Raw genomic sequence first — 17630 nt, forward strand, 5'->3', positions numbered from 1 at the left:
CCGGTTTGAGTTTCTGATGAAATGTCGCTGTGGTTATCTTTTTAAGTATCTGAACAAGTGTGTCACATGTATGTTGTTTGTGACAGAATCAAATCAAATCAAAAATGTTTAACATGTTTTATTTATTCAAGTCAAACAGGTAACATTCACAATTTATCTGGGTATTACCATGACTGACATTTAAAGAACAATCTTTGTGCATGACAGGGTCACGTGTCATCAGATATGTGTCACTTTCGGTGAGTGCTATCCCAAAATGTAGAGTTCTGTGGTTTGGTTTCCTGTTAGAGGAAACTGTTTCAGAAATGTTTTTAAAACAGTATACATACATCTGAGTGTGTGCACAACAAGCAGACACATTGTTAAATCTTATTTATCTAGAAAAAAAATACATATTTACCTATATCTTAATAACCTGTATTACATGCTATGCAATTCTGGGACTAATTCTCTAAGAGGAAGGCTATCATCAGCTTATTAAAATGAACAGATAATTGTGAATTAGTTCATCCTGACAAAATGCATGAAACGCGCTTGTATATTTGGAGTGACAACATCTTGAATAGCAAACAAATTATGCAGAAATCTTACACAAAGTAATAACTGCATTGTGAATGGTAGTTTGTGATATTCACCCAACTACAAGTAGCGCAATTATAATTATTATTTAATGTATGCAATCAAGAACACGAAATCCCAACATCTGTGACCAACTTTTAACTAGACTCGATATGTGACGTTTTAGCAACAATCAGCTAATCTCAACTCATTTCCTGAGAATTTAAGAGGGTTTTTTTTTGCGTACATGTGGTAAAATACTGTGGTATCTTTGCTCTTTTACCGTTTTTCTTTTAATCCGAAAATGTATAGGTTTTTATTGCTTATCTTTGGTACGTTCTCTGTGTAGTCATTCATCAGTTGATAAAATTCAAGTTGTTAATGAAATACCGAAGATGGTGTAGTATATGGTCCACAAACTAATTTCATGTTAAAAAAACTACTCTGTCGAGAGTTCAACTTAGGGTATAAGGCATAGAATGCTATTCATTTCTTATTATAGCTGTGTGTCCCAAAGAGGGAGATACCTATCTAAGTTAAATGGATTTTTGATTACATGATGATCGAAGCAATTATGGGCCTTGATAATCATGGAAACACTACATGTACGTACAAAAGGTTATATATGAGAAAAATCCACACAAATATCAATACACATTAAAACCATGTTGCTACACTTGATTACTGTAAGTGCCCTGACGATGATGCTGATTTACAATCTCAACAGTCATTTTATTGGGGCCTTTCCTTCTGCTTCATTGAGGTTACATTCATTACATCATCTTAGTGAAGCTGTTTTTTTGGATTGATGACAAGACATGATGGGGTTTTTCATTTTTTGGAAGTTTTTCCTTGTACGATGTGAGGGTCTAAGGACAGAGGGTGTCGTATTGTGAGGGTCTAAGGACAGAGGGTGTCGTATTGTCATACTGATATTCTGTACAAACTGTGAAGTCCACTGAGACAAATGTAACATTTGTGATATTGGGCTATATAAATAAACATTGATTGATTGATGATGAAACTCAGTTGTGTAAAAATATTTGTCTCTCAAAAATAAATACTATGCTTAAGGAACAACTAATAGGTGCAAAGGACTTTTTTGTTTTTCAACTGACAGCCATGCTTTAATCAGTGGTTGTAAGGTATGAGAGGAAGTGGAAGTTTAAATGTCCTTTTTTCTGATTTGGAATAGGAACTTCAATCTGTTCTCCTGGGGCAGAGCATACAGACCACTGATAGAGAAAGACAAAACTTTGCAGTACAGTAAACATTGGCACCTCAAAGTGGTACTTTGCCAGAAGCATATTTTAAAGAGAAACTTACTGTATGTCACTAATAAAAAGTAACATATCAATGAAGTTATTCAGAGTTTGTAATTTGTTGTAAACAAACTAAAAAGGGATTTTATTATGTTCTTTTTACCTGTAACTACTGCATCAGGTTGTAGGTTTTCTTAAACATGTACAATTTTAATTGAGCCAATTGTTTCTAAGGGTTTCAAACTGAGTTCTCCTCATACAGGGAACCTTTTGTATCCATTTTGAGGAGACGTGTCAGTAAAATACAATCTGAATTATAAAGTTTTCAGAAACCCAACCCTGACTGACATGCCTCCTAAACAGAATCCTGCTTCTCCTCCTCAGGTGAGACTGTGGAGGTGGAAGAGGAACAGGAAGTAGGCAGGTCAGATTCGTTCACAGGGATGGAGACGGAGCAGTCGGTTTGATCGGTGGTGCCGGAGCAGGTGGAGCAGTCAGAGCTCTCGCAGTCAGACTCAGGGACATGGCAGTACTCACGGACAGGACAGGGACGCTCATTGTCCTTAAAACTCTCTTTCAGGCCCTTGGGGAACTGAAACCAATCCTTTAAAAAAAACAAAAAAACATGTATGACTTTATTTTGCTGTCATCTATGTCTTATACATTTCCTTAAAAAATGGCAGTATTTTGAGTTATTTCCAGCTGAATGAAAAAATGGTGGTGTCAGTACAAATCATTTTTTGGCAGCAGAGAGTTTTTGATGCTACTAACCTCGACATTAGGAGGTAAGGATGGCTTGGGGACCACAGGGATCAAGATGATTCTGATTCTGTATGGAAGGGAGGCACATGTTTATCAGATGATCATATTAACTACTATAGTCTACATCACACATACATTGAAAGTACATTACATTACCAAATGTGAATTTCATTGCTATCGTCACTTTCATCTACTGTTGCTTTAAAGCTCAAAAATATCATTTTTTTCAAGATCATCAAGTTATCCTCCCATGTTGCCTTTTTTTAAAGATATCTTTGGGCCAGAGAGTGCCTTTTATCTGAGATATAGAGTGAAAGGGGGCGACAGAGAGGAGGACATTGACTGTAATGTTTGGCCAGCACGGCTTAACAGGGCCGCCAGATCTTACCACTGTCAACCGGCCCTATCTTCACACATTTTAGGTAACAGGGTGAGTTGTTGATATACAAATGCTCAGCCCAAGTATTCCTTCAAACAATTCAAATTTTAACATTAAAATACTCACATTAGAAACAGTTCATGTAAATATTGTTGATGATAATATAACAATGAATGAAGGAGGAAATATGTACCCATTGCTGAAACTATATGTAAAACACTATAAATAAAACATGACCCACCTTTCATGGTGTAGCAACATCATGACCAGTAGGATGAGGATGAAAGCACCCAACCCATACATCACTGGAGTCCACACAGACATCAAGCTGTTCATGTGAGTGTCTGTGAGTTTGAGAAAGACAGGGGAAGATTGTTTCATTATACTGCACCTTTACTGTGTTGTTCACATGCAGAGCAACAGCTGCAGATAGTAGAAATCATCTTTGACGTTTAATCATGTCTGATTTGGTGAAAATGACACATGATTATAGAATTCAACGAGGAGTTTACCCTGTACTGATTTGAAGGGAATAAGTCAGGTTTGTATTGCCCTATTGCCTACACTGGCCATCTTATATTGTAAATGTGATGATTTTAATGGCCTAGAATATCTATTACTGGCCCCTCAACTACAGCTCTGGCTTTGAAAACGAATTTCCCAACCTAGGAAAAACGTGTTAAAAAGAAGGGTCTACAATCACTACAAATTATTGTAAATACAACATGTCAGTATTCATGAAAAATATGTTTATTCCTGTCATGCCCAGTATTCAGAATATTCTAAATGTTTATATTTGATAATAAATAAATCAAATCAAAGACAAATTAGGTGAATGTTTGGTCTTTTTATTTTGATTTTACTATTGGTTCTGTGCTTAAGACAGTTTATGGTTACCAGTAGCAGTGAGTGATTCCTTCATTCTTTCAGTACAGGCTACTGTAAGTGACTGGAAATAGGTCTAGAGACATTTGCAGTTTACCCGTGCTGTTGTTTTTGGAGCTCCAGAACACAGGCTCACTCCAGTCGCTCCAGAAAGAGTTTTGACTGCCTCCACAGGAGTAGTCCAATTTGCTCTGCACCTGCAGCTCATACAAGGCACTGGAGGGCAAGTTGATGCAGTAATTCTGAATCCCAGCCCTCACTGGATACGTCTGTGGACACAAAGATGGAGTTGATAAAGGAGACGGGTGGGGAAAAAACGAAAACGATTATGGAACAAAGGATCTTTCTTTAAAAATGCCTACCATCCACGCCTTGCTGTTGATCCTGTAGCGAACTTGACTCTCCACACAATGAGAAATCTGAGTCCAGTTGAGCCACAGGTTTGAGTCCAATCCATACTGGACAGTCACGTTGTAGGGAGGATTGAACTTGACTGGAGACAAAACAGACCATTCAAAGATACAGTACAATATGGCAACAAGGTAATGGGGCAAACATGAATCAAATATTTATTTTTTTTCTTTTTATTATTTTATGTCCAAATACTAGCATTTTCTTTAAAGAAAAAAGATACATTGAAGTTACAGTCGTGCTTCATTTTCAAATAATACTGCCTAAATAGTATCAGAGGATGAGCCCCAGTAAAAATGCTTACCTCTCTGTTTGAGAGCATGTTTCTTTTCATAACTGTCGTTTCCATGTACCAGTTTGGTGTAAAAGTTGTTGAACCTATCCTCGTTTTGTAAATAGGGCTGTTTGCATCCAGTGTTTATGCTGTTCTCTGAAAGATAGCTGGGGCACTCTCTGGGTGGTTTGTTGTTGAACCTGTAAATAAATCACTATTTATACATTATCACATACAAATCAATGGATGGTGCTGATGTTTTTGTCTATAACTGTACATTCAGAAACCAGTGCCTGTACAGCAGATCATAAATAAATTACAATGTCAACTTTTTATATTTTACGTTAGTCCAAGATTTCACTCTTCTTTAGAGATTGATACATTGAGATAACAAAAAGAAGGTGTTTGAGAGTGTCAGGGTCACCGTCAGTAATTACGAACCAGCTATAGAAGGTGTAATTGACCTCTGGAGTCCGGTTCTTATTCCAGGAACAGTGAATATATTTCAGATGCAACACTAAACAATCCACATCTGTCAGAGAAACAAGAAGGTTGAGATAAGTAGAACATAGATTAATGAAGATAATAAAGCAAAAACACAACAGCACACACACACACACACACACACACACACACACACACACACAACACACACAACACACACACACACACACACACACACACACACACACACACACACACACACACACACACACACACACACACACACACACACACACACACACACACACACACACACACACACACACACACACACACACACACACACACACACAGGAAATGGTGACAGAGCGTAATAGGGACTTTACAAAGAATACACTAAGTAAGGCTTTTACCGTTAACCACCAGGCTGTTTGATTAAGATTTGGTTAAAGGAGTTGATTATGTTAAATTATTATTAACATCTAACGGTAATCATATTTCAAGTCAGTTCTGCTGTCCTTGCCTTTTAATCTGGATTCTATTTTTAGAAAAAGTTATATAAAAAGACTAATATCTTTGTTTATATGTATTATTAACAAATACTTTATATATAAAAATGAATGAACAAGAAAAGTAGCTTCACTTCATGATAGTTGGAGGGAAACTTAGATTAGATCTGATAAAAGCCCTGATACACTCATTCAAATCTGGCTAAAACTGTTACAATTTCTTTCACAATTCAACTTAAAATGTAAAATATACATTTGAAATGTTCTTACCAGGCGGTTCTTTGGCAAACACATGTCCCGTCAGACAGAGAAACAGAAGCAGTCTCGTCGCCATCATGTCAAACAGAAACAGGATGCTCTCAGTCTCGATATTTGGCAAATGTTATTTCTGTGTCTGCTGTTTCTGATCTCTCTGTGTGGGTTTTGGTTCCTGTCACATGTTAGGTTACATATCAAGATATGCCTGTAGTTAGGCCTTCTGGTGTATGGCTGTATTTTAATATACCCCACCATTTTTAAAACATGCTTTAACTCATAGAGTGAAACTACACAATAGAGTTATTTGGTCAGTTTCATAATCTGTTTTTAATTTTCAAATGTTTTACTATTTTAAGTTATAAAAAATGTTTATACCTTTAGTCATTGCTGCATAAAGTCAACTTTATAAAGTCCACTGATAAAGTGAGGGAAACAACAGAGCATTGACATTTACATTTTTGTTTTGTTAAAGGTCTCCATAAAACCCCCCTTGCTTACAATTAGTATTTTCTATACCATTTTTTAGCAAACTGCATGCATTTGAATTTAGCTAAAAAAAGGTCATATTGCAACCAAAGAGGACAGACACATACAACTAGAACGTTTATAATAAGTGTAATTTGTAGTTCATTCTTACAATTTTCCAAGAGCTACAAAGTGTCTCGAATACATATTTGCTCTTCTGACAGGTTCCTCTCTACAAAACTGTACGGAAACATTGGTTATCCTTCTGCCCTGCAGTTTCAAGCATGTCAAGCGTGTCACATGTATCTTGTTTGTGACAGAGTCAAATCTAAATGTGCAACATTTTTTATTTATTCAAGTAAAACAGGTAACATTCACAATTCATCTGTGTATTACCATGACTGACTTTTAAAGAAGAATTAGAGCTAAAACATACTTTGTGCATGACAGGGTCACATGTCATCAGATATGTGTCACTTTCGGTGAGTGCTATCCCAAAATGCTGAGTTTTGTGTGTTCGGTTGCCTGTCAGAGGAAACTGTTACAGAAATGTTTTTTGAGAAAGTATACCTACATCAGTGTGCACAATAAACAGACACATTATTTTATCTTATTTATCTTATTAAAATAAATACATACTGATCTTAATAACCTGTAATACATGCACTCCATTTCTTAAACTAAATAACTGTTTAGTGGTGCAGGAAGACTCTTGGTTCGTTGATTGGACTTAACCTATACATTGATATATATTGAGTGTTATAGGTGTAACCATCAAATTAGTAGGCATGCTTATAGCTCATCAGTTTATCAATTAACAAATTAACAACAAAATATGACAACATCTTAAATAGCAAAATAATTGTGCTGAAATGTTACAAAGCAATAATTGCTGTCTGAACTGTAGTTTGTGCAGATTCAGAAAACTTGACCTGCGATATTTAACCAACTAGAAGTACATGTAGAGCCATGAGAATGATTATTTAATTTATGCAATCAAGAACAAGTAATCAACCCCAACATCTGTGACCAACTTCTGACTAGATTTGATATGTGACATCTTAGCAACAATCAGCTCATCACAGCTCGTTTCCTGAGAATTGAAGAGGGTGTATGCGTTGTCAAATTCCATGGTATTTTTGCTCTGTTTCTGTTCTCCTTTTGAAAAGAACATTTAAAGGCCTTTTTGCTTATCTTTGAATGGAACTCTCTGTGTTTTCATTCACAAGTTGTTAAAAAGCAAAGTATTCAGATATATCGACATGCTTTTTAAATACTTTTAGAAAAAAAAACTAACAACGCAACAATTGACATTGAATCAAAGGTCATTAAAAAGCATCATGGTGCTTGTATGATGGTGCATATACTTCTGTGGCAGAGTCAAGACCATCACAGCTGTATCCAAATGATTAGACCAGAATTCAAGTTTGAAATCAATACAAAGTTTAAAATCAATACAAAGACCAGTATGGTAAGCAAGTATTAGAGAAGCATCAACAAATGTGGATGACAAAATGCTTCACTTCAGTTGGTGATGATGATTAACACATTGTATTACTGCACCCTTTAAATGTTAACGTAAAAAAGATATAAGACACCAGATAATTTTGTCACTATCATGGTACTGAATTTTCTTTCAGGCTATGATGGTTATAGGACTATTAACCATATTTACATTTTTACTGTTTGTCAATGTGTTTGTTAGGTTCGTTGTAATGCATTTCATATTACAATGTTGGTGCGCATGTCATGATAACCATATTCTCTGCATGATGACAACAAAAGTCGACCTTCAAACACCATGCGAGGTCGCTGTTATTCTCAGGACTGATTCTGGTCATAAGCGGACTTTTATTTTGAAGGACCGGAAGTCCTAGTGTTTTGATAAAGGTTGCGGAAGAAGCTGTCATTTCGTGGTTATTATCCTGATATTATCTCGTCCAAGCAGTATTTCCCATTAAACTGATACTAATTCAACGACAGATGTGACCGTTTTCACAGAGCTCAACAATGGGATTTACACCGGGACTCTTTCTTGGTGTTAGACCGTCGAAAACGCTTGTGTTTCTGCCTTTTTTGTTGACATTATTGCTCGTTGGAAGCCAAGGCGATAATAATGCGATGGATAACGTCTCAACCGAGAGGCTGGCTGAGGAAAGCCACCGACAAGACAGTGCCAATCTACTTATATTCATAATGCTCTTAACACTCACCATCTTAACGATATGGCTGTTCAAACACCGGCGATTCAGGTTCCTGCACGAAACAGGACTGGCCATGATCTATGGTAAGAGCACTGACGATGGTGCTTTGGTGTAAAGTAACTGAGTAGGCTACATTTACTCAACTCAAGTTACTCAACAACCTAACTACACATTTGAGATACTTGTACTTTTCAACTTTATGTACTTTGTACTTTTACTCCGCTATAATTCAGAGGTAAATCGTGTGCTTTTACTCCACTACATTTATTTAGTAGCTTTAGTTACTTTGCAGGTTTAGTTTAATGATGTGAAATATAATCAACCCCAATAAAATACTTCAGTGACACCTGGAGTAAATTCACAAGTAACCCTGCAGTATACAAAGGAATTACAACTAGCTGCACCGTTACCAACTTGATTAATTCATTAATGCATCAATAATTATAATCAAAACATATACACTATTCTGAAATGGTCCAATCTGCATAATGAGTGCTTTTACTTGTGGTACTTTAAGTATATTCTGATGCTAATACTTTTGTACTTTTACTTGAATGCAGGACTTTTACTTGTAATTGAGTATTCCTACACTCTGGTACTTCTACTTTTACTCAAGTACAATATCTGAGTACTTATCCCACCTCTGATGGTATGAGCACTTAGTTGATGCCTTTCAGTTAACTTGGCTCCAATGCTAGCTGGCTATGATGGTGTTAGCTCCTCCAACTTAGCCAGTAAGCTAATATGACAGCTTTTACTCAGGTTTCAAGGGAGGATGCCAGTGCCTACGATATGGGATATACCATTGTTAGCAGGGTGTTCATATTCAAAAGTATAACTTTTTATCCAGTGTCATATGCACAGCCCATTTTAATGTCTATATTAAATAGCAGAGGTGAAATAAGTACTCGGATCTTGTACTTAAGTAAAAGTAAAGGTGGTAAAGGTGCGGCTAATTTGAATGACTTTGTATGTAGGTGCTGTAGGGTAGCTGGAGAATTTTTCTCCATGTTTAAATAAAGTCTTACTAAAGTGTTATATTTTACATCATTAAACTAAATCTGCTAAGTAACTAAAGGTACTAAATAAATATAGTGGAGTAAAAGTCCCTCAAAATTGACTTGAGTAGATCTACATACTTTACACCACTGGGTTTCACGGTACAAAGGAGGCTCCCTGCTAAATGTGATATAGGCTACCATAGTTAGTAGGGTGTTGGTATTCAAAAGTATTATTATTTATCCATTATGATATTCACTGTCCATATTAAAGTCAATATTACATAGTTAGGCTTCTTTTCCTATTGTAACTGTAAAAAAATAATATATAAAGAATATTATAACTATTTATCATTTACTAAAGATACCTTAACTGCTTTCCCCTCACCCACTTTCTCCTCCCTCCTGAAGGCGTGTTGGTGGGTGTGATCCTGCGTTTTGGAGTCCATGTCCCCGCGAGCATGAGTGATGTGATCCTCAACTGCGCCGTCAACGCCAGTCCCTCTACACTTCTGGTCAACGTCAGTGGGCGATTCTACGAGTACACGCTAAAGGGGGAAGTCAGCCGGGGCAAAGGTCACCAAGTACAGGACGACGAGATGCTGAGAAAGGCAAGAGGATGAACAGATGAATGGTTCAAGTGGAGCTTGTTGTTGGTGTGCCGCTCTCAAATGAAATCACCAGCAGGCGGTTGCCAAATGGCAGAAGTATATGTTTTATCGTGTAAAAAAACAAACAACCTGCAAACGGCAAACCTGATATATCAAACATAATCTGTCAACAATACAAATAGAACATTAAATGATGTTAACTTGTGTCAGTCTGAATATACAAGCATATATTATGGGTCCGGTTTAACACATAGGGAGTTGACTATTTAAAATGAGTGTCTAACCTGTTATATCTTACCTCTGTCTTTAGGTGACCTTTGACCCAGAAGTGTTTTTCAACATTTTGCTGCCTCCCATTATCTTCCATGCTGGTTACAGTCTCAAAAGGGTAAGAGGGTTTAAACTACTTAGCATGTCAATTAAGTATTCAGATTTTTCAAAGTCTACATTGGATCTTTCGCATACACGTTTCAAACAGGCTAAACTACTTTTTGTTGATTATTCTGATATTTTTTTGTCTGTAATCCTAACTTTTAGTCCGAGAAAGCCTCTGTGTTAACAAATCTGTGTCCTTGCCTATCTCAGAGACATTTCTTTAGAAACATCGGCTCCATCCTGGCCTATGCTTTCATCGGAACAGTTATCTCCTGCTTTGTTATTGGGTAAGTTATTTGTTTATCTCTGATGTACACTAGGGCTGAACAATACATCTTATTGACATTGCAATGCACTTTAATGGAAGCTACACGTTAAATAATCTAAAAAAACAAGTTTCCATGTCTTGCTTCCAAACTGCTGGGTGCATACTGAACTGCAATCGCAATATTGGAAAAGAAACACAAAATTAAGATTATTTTCACATACATTATCCTTCATCCCTACTACTCTCAGACTTAAATGCTGTACGTACGCTGTTGATCAAATATTTTTCTCCGTTCTTAGGCTGATCATGTATGGCATTGTGTCCTTCATGAAAGTTGTGGGCCAGCTTGGAGGAGATTTTTTCTTTACCGACTGCCTCCTGTTTGGGGCCATCGTTTCAGCAACAGACCCAGGTAATTAGTGCCATGTTAGCTTTTAGCAACTATTTATCCAAAGACTGTACTAAGAATGTAATTTAATGAAGCAGTGCGACATCTTATCGATTTTTTCTTTGCTCCTGTCCTCCTGCTGTACAGTATTTACGTGTCTTTTTCTCCTCTGTGTCTCAGTGACAGTGCTGGCTATCTTCAATGAGCTAAAAGTAGATGTGGACCTGTATGCTTTACTCTTTGGGGAGAGTGTCCTCAATGATGCTGTGGCCATCGTCCTCTCTTCGTAAGCACCAATTAATTAACAAACTGCAGATATGAACACACACAGCCTACACAGCAACACTTTATGTCCACTTCTATTTCATCAAAGCATTGGTAGTGTCATGTTAAAGGATAGGTTAACATTTGTGCAAGTCTATCTCGAACAGTATATATTTAAAGAGTTATTAGTGGCCTTCTCACCAGTTCATTCTCTACTACCTAACTGGCTCACAAGTAGTGATTGGGGATAACATCAACAGCTTTTTGTTGTGCAGTTAAAGCTCATGTGATGTTCCAACAGTCTGAGGTCAATAAATCTGAAGTGTCTTTTTTCAAAGTGGCTTACTTTGTGATGCTAAATTTAGCAGTTCGTAGTTCGAAGAGCAGCTAAACATCGCCATATATGCTCTCTTGAACAGAGCGTAGTGCTTGTGTCTGTTTCTTTCTGACAGCGCAAAAAGGAAATGGGGAGACCCTGTGCTGATGGCAGAAGAGCCGAGTACCGTTATTACTCCAGCAGCATTGGTAATAAATACAATGCTGTAAATTTGTCGCAAGTAATTCGCTCTTAGGTAAATTAAAAGGGATCCGGTTGTATCCTTTGCCATCAATTATACCATGTGGAACGCTATGGGGGGAAATGTTTTCTGTTGCCTCTTGAAATAAGAATTGGATTATACAGGAACGTTTTTTATGGCCACTATGTACAAGAGTAATAAATGGTCATAAATGTTAGTATTTCTTCGAGAGACTTCAAAGAAATGTGAACCTATCCTTCATATTCTAGTTGTGGTACTGCCCTGCACTGTAATGAGGCTAACTGTGTCAAACTCAGCTTTTTGTGTGGTACATTTCACATTGATGGACTCTAATCATACTAACGTCAGTCCCTGTCGTTTCACTGCTTGCCTTCCTTCATTCCATCCGTGTCGTTCGTGGCCTACCTGTACGTATGTATGCAGAGTTCTCCTCAGCTTGGACAGGCAGAGTAGGCATGGGGCCGGGGGGGTGCGCTCCCCAGGAGACAATGACTCTGTCTGGCCTCAAGGGGACGATCAATGGCTGGAAGAAAACCAGACATTGACTCTTCGGTGGGTGGGGGGGGGGGCTGTTTATGTGGCTGTGCTGGAAGAGTTATAGTTGTAGAGCCTGGTCATCTTAACTAAGACTATGTTATGCAGATCTTTGACTAAAGTATGTAGCCTTATTGCTCTCCTCCCCTGCTTCCCTTTCATATCCATTATTTGCATCCTTTTTCTGTATTGTCTGTGCTCTATAGACCCTACTTTTATTTATATTTCTGGTCATTTCGTATGTAAAAGGTTTATTACTCCTGGTTCTTAGTGCTATTGATTTGGTTTGTTGGTCTTGAAGCTATTTGAGCACTACTACTCATAAAAGGGTAGCACCTGAATGATCTGTTTTCTACTTATTGATACTCTATATTGGATATCAATGGAATGGTGTTAAGATGCAGCACGATCCAATAAGAATTAAGCATGCAAGACCCCAACTTACTCCCTTTTTATGTCTGTAAAACCCAACTCCAGTCCATGTGTGTGAAGTTTAGTTTTGTTATTTTAAAATCCTCTAAATGATACAACACATCAGATAAACAGCGGGCTTGTGGTTTCAGCCATTATTGGATTTGGGTTGCTGCAGATTTGATTTGATGCCTTACTTCATCTTGAGTTCATCCGTTTGTTTCTCTATTAGAGCATGTGAGTAATATTTCATCAGATCCCCTTTTGGGATTCTTAGGAAACGTCTATTTCCCTTTTCCATGTAAATGTCTTAACTCTCTTTCTGCCCTTCAGCTCTATTGTGGCGTATCAGCCTGCAGGAGACAACAACCACAGCTTTGAGGCCATGGCCATGTTAAAATCCTTCGGCGTCTTCCTGGGAATCTTTAGCGGATCCTTTGCTCTTGGGGTGGCCACCGGATTCATGACCGCTCTCATATCCTTTCACCTGCTATCACATCATGAACATTTACAGTTAGTGGTATGCATAAGCAGCTACAGAATAAAACTACAGCAGGCATCACTAACTGGTGGACAGAAATCTGAATCTTTACAAGATTCTGTTTTGTTTTGTTTTACCTGCAATGTAGATTTATATTATGCTAGGTCTAATTTATGGTAAAGATTTGAAATGATTCTAAATGTTAACTATGCTACACTTACAATTGACAATATGTTAATGTTGTTTGATTTTATTTGACAAAGGGGTACACAATTAAGACTTTATGAGATTCGGACATTGCTGGAAATAAAGTTAAGTAACTGGACCTCATTACATTTAAATTGAATTCCGCAGCACTACAGGGATGAAGAGTTTCATTGTAACTCATTAAGTTCCTGCTGATCAGCTTCAAGTTATAATCAACTTGGAACCAGAAATGTTTTAGTGTCAGTCCCTATACGAGTAGCCTAAATTGTGTACTTGCACGTTCGGATAAAAAAGGTTTATACAAACAATGTCTTTATTACCTTGTTTCCATTTATATACAGCAGGGCCACTTTGGCTGTGCCCCCTCTTGTTTTGCTCCTTGACTTTAAGGTTTGCTCACGTGACCAAGTTCACTAAGCTGCGGGACTTCCCCTTGCTGGAGACGGCGCTCTTCTTCCTCATGTCCTGGAGCACCTTCCTATTGGCTGAGGCCTGCGGGTTCACAGGTACACCTGCACACAGCAGCACACATGCAATATACACTGCTTCTCATTTTGATCATAAGTCTTGGACTAAGTTTCAGTCTTAATTTAGTCCAAAATGAATCTCTATCACATATTGAAAGTGACCTTTTCAGCCAGTACGCATACGCCTAAAACATTTTCTTATCTTAGGAGTTACAACTGTCACATTAAAACAATGAAGCCATGATTGATCAAGTAATAAAGGATGAATCATTCACACCTGCTCAAATAAAATCATCAAACAAACTGATACACACACTCAAGCCACATGATGTCAAAAGACAGGGTTATGTTTGACGTAGACTGCACCCTTTTTTACATTACAGTTTCATTTTAAGAAACGTCCATTACATTTGACCATAGCAACTTCCGTCAGATGTATTTTAATGTTCTTAGAAACTAATTTTGCCACATCCTGAAATGAATGATGGTTTTTAATTCTTGTCCTCTGGTAAAGTATAATTCAATGTGTTGGATTGATACTGAAGTGAGACCACTCTATGTCTGCTGTTCATCAGGCGTAGTGGCTGTGCTGTTCTGTGGGATCACTCAGGCTCACTACACCTTCAACAATCTCTCCCCCGACTCTCAGGACAGGACCAAACAGGTGATGCACAACCACATGTCTTTGGTCACTTTCACTCAATTTATTTAGATACAAATCCTACTTGAATACTAGTTACTTCTGTTTTTAAGTCCTAGAATTAGGATAATCACCCATGTAACGTAGTAACTCCATATGTTACACATTTTCTCTGCAACAGTCACTTTCCCTTACATCCAAAATATCATGAATGTAATGTTCTTTTTACATTGTTAAAATGTTTGCTTGTCTCTTCCCCATCAGTTGTTTGAGCTGCTGAACTTCCTGGCAGAGAACTTCATCTTCTCCTACATGGGCCTGACTCTCTTCTCCTTCCAGTCACACATCTTTAACCCTATGTTCATCATCGGAGCCTTTGTATCCTTTACTCTGAATATTGTTACTGCTGTCCTCAGATGATTGGTTATTTAGCCAAATACGTGTTGCATATAACCACTCTTTGGCTGCCAAAACTATTGCTACCACTGCTGAAATAATTAAGTGTTTTAGGAAGCCCACGGATAGCAGCAACATTTAAAAGAAAGATTAGTCATTGCTGACATAGAATTTCCGTAATGTCATCTACCCACGAGTATTTTCCATCTCAGTTTGTTGTGGCCTTGACCTTCCTGTGTCGTGTAGTTTGCTGTGTTTTTGGGCAGGGCGGCAAACATCTACCCTTTGTCCTTCCTGCTCAACCTGGGCCGCAAGAACAAGATTAAATCCAACTTCCAGCATGTCATGATGTTTGCAGGTACGGACTTAAGTCTCTGTTGTCAATTCCCAGCTCTCCAATGAGCCATTTTAACTTCCTCAGGCTTGCTCGAAAAATGAATACACTGCTTACCCTAGATACAGTAGTTATGAATAACAGCCCCTACGTAGGTTGATATTGACAGTTAAAACTGGCTAAAATGAGAACATCGCTTCCATGTCTCTGCACATAGTTGTTTGGACACCACCAGCCCGGATGGGTTGATAAAAACCCCTGAATCAGCATACTGTGGAGGATGAGCTCATCAAAAGTGGTTAGGAAAAGAAGAACCCAAGAACAGCCACATTAATAAACATATTTTCTGGCTTTTCTAAAATGAATGACAGAACCCACTGAAGGTGTCTCCCACGGTGTCTTTGGGTGAAACTCACACTGTTACTCACTCTCACGGGTTCTTGTTATCTTATCTCCATCAGGTCTGCGTGGGGCAATGACCTTTGCTCTTTCAATCCGAGACACAGCGACTTACGCCCGCCAGATGATGTTTTCTACCACCCTGCTGATTGTCTTCTTCACTGTGTGGATCTGTGGGGGGGGCACCACGCCCATGCTGTCCCTCATGAGCATACCGTAAGGCTGTGCATTTGTTTCTCTCTCGTCCCTCTATCAAATGTTTTTCAGCAAAAGTCAATGCCACAATGTTTTCTCTTTCAGGGTGGGTGTGGACTCTGATCAAGAGAACTCTGTAAGTGATGAGCACAGACAGCATGATACTCCTTTTTGTATGTTTAAATGTTTTAGTTGTTATCCCAAGTGAAATTGCCACTAATTAAATGTTTTGCTAAACAGAGCTCAGCGGTGTTGGATGGGACACAACGGAGCACTAAACATGAGAGTGCCTGGCCCTTCAGGATCTGGTATAACTTCGACCACAAGTATCCTTTGAGCCATGGATCATACGTGTATAATGTATAAAATATCCTGTTTTCAGTAGAGTGGAAACTACATTCAGCTTTAAACACCAGAGGGCGCTCTTTACAAGCTGTAAGCTATATAACTTCCTTTTATAGATAATGTTCTGCGAGTTGACCAAATTCATTTTAATAATGAAACTTTAAAACTGTAAATAGTCCTTGACAGCTTGTTCTCCAGCTACCTAAAGCCCCTCCTGACCCACAGCGGCCCCCCCCTCTCTTCCACTCTGCCTGCTTGTTGTGGACCGCTGGCCCGATGCCTCACCAGCCCGCAGGCCTATGAGGTTTGGACACTCAGCATATTGTTTTGCAGAACCCAATCAGTCATTTTTTGAACATCTGAAATAGGGCAGGGTAATAAATCAATACGGTGATATAAGACTTTGTATTTCTGAGATTTTAGATAATGGAATTTGCCATACAGTAAGTGTCAATGATGCAATTGTTGCCTTTACACCACAGTAGTTATATATCCACATACTATTAATCTAGAAATGTTATGTTAATGCTGTTGTGTTGATATTTTGCAAATGCCCCCAATGGGAAACCCTACATTATTGGCGAAATATGGAGGTATTTGGTCAAAATAAATCAGAATTTCTTCTTTTTTTTTTACATGTTATAGAACAATAACTACATTTGAAAATCAATAAATCAAGCTAGTTTATGTATCTAAAGATCTTATTAGGAGTCTTTTGACGTCATAAACTTGGGTGTTGATATTTGGTGGAAGGGGCTCCCAGTCTGTGACTATTCAGATTTTGCTTTTCTTTAAAGAAGCAGTTTGTCCACTTCTCTCCTTCTCCTGTCCTGTGATGGTATTCTACAGTCTTTGTCTTTTCATTCTGCTTCATTTCTTACCCTCCCACGTTTACCCATTGTTCACTCACCAGAACGAGTACCGGCTCCACGAGGATGACTCGGACTTCATCCTGAACGACTCCAGTGTCAGCTCCATTTACGCCGACGTCACCGTCAGCACGGACGCTTCTGGGTCCCGCACCACCAGCAGGGGGGGGCGGCGGGCTGAGGGTCTGGAGCACGAGCTGGGCTCAGCGGAACATGAAGTGGCGATCAGGGGCACCCGCCTGGTCCTGCCCATGGACGACCCAGTGGAGCCCCCGACCACCTTCACCCTGCCCCCACCGCCTTCACCGCCACGCTCCGAGCCTCGCAGGCATAGACTGTAAGAAAGCGTACGCTGTCAGGATGCAGTTTGTTGTTTTAAGCATTACAAAAAAAAATCACAAATCTTCTAATTTGAATTCAAAAGGAAATGATTTGTTTGGATTTTTGATTGAAAACCAAACAGCTTTTAGAGTACGAGTCACATAAAAGTCGCCATAT

At 38.5% G+C, this 17630-nt stretch overlaps 2 protein-coding genes across 2 annotated transcripts; one reads left to right on the forward strand and one right to left on the reverse strand.

The window, feature by feature from the left end:
* Positions 1 to 103: 103 nt before the first annotated feature.
* Positions 104 to 5848, reverse strand: LOC117490339 (cytokine receptor common subunit gamma-like). Its single transcript, XM_034140049.1, has 8 exons — positions 5755 to 5848; positions 4973 to 5063; positions 4562 to 4731; positions 4209 to 4339; positions 3944 to 4115; positions 3203 to 3305; positions 2592 to 2649; positions 104 to 2424 (listed from the first exon to the last, which is right to left on the reverse strand). The coding sequence occupies exons 1-8, from the start codon at positions 5819 to 5821 to the stop codon at positions 2176 to 2178; spliced, it is 1041 nt and encodes a 346-aa protein (XP_033995940.1). The 5' UTR covers positions 5822 to 5848; the 3' UTR covers positions 104 to 2175.
* A 2369-nt stretch (positions 5849 to 8217) lies between these two features.
* Positions 8218 to 17473, forward strand: LOC117490340 (sodium/hydrogen exchanger 6-like). The gene is made up of 16 exons (XM_034140050.1): positions 8218 to 8494; positions 9821 to 10020; positions 10331 to 10408; positions 10606 to 10682; positions 10963 to 11075; positions 11232 to 11337; positions 13133 to 13274; positions 13888 to 13993; positions 14530 to 14618; positions 14859 to 14972; positions 15237 to 15348; positions 15786 to 15939; positions 16024 to 16054; positions 16159 to 16244; positions 16462 to 16567; positions 17177 to 17473. The coding sequence occupies exons 1-16, from the start codon at positions 8218 to 8220 to the stop codon at positions 17471 to 17473; spliced, it is 2088 nt and encodes a 695-aa protein (XP_033995941.1).
* The last annotated feature ends 157 nt before the right edge of the window (positions 17474 to 17630 follow it).

The sequence above is a fragment of the Trematomus bernacchii genome, unplaced genomic scaffold, assembly GCF_902827165.1.
Source record: "Trematomus bernacchii unplaced genomic scaffold, fTreBer1.1, whole genome shotgun sequence".
Taxonomy (NCBI): Eukaryota; Metazoa; Chordata; class Actinopteri; order Perciformes; family Nototheniidae; genus Trematomus; species Trematomus bernacchii.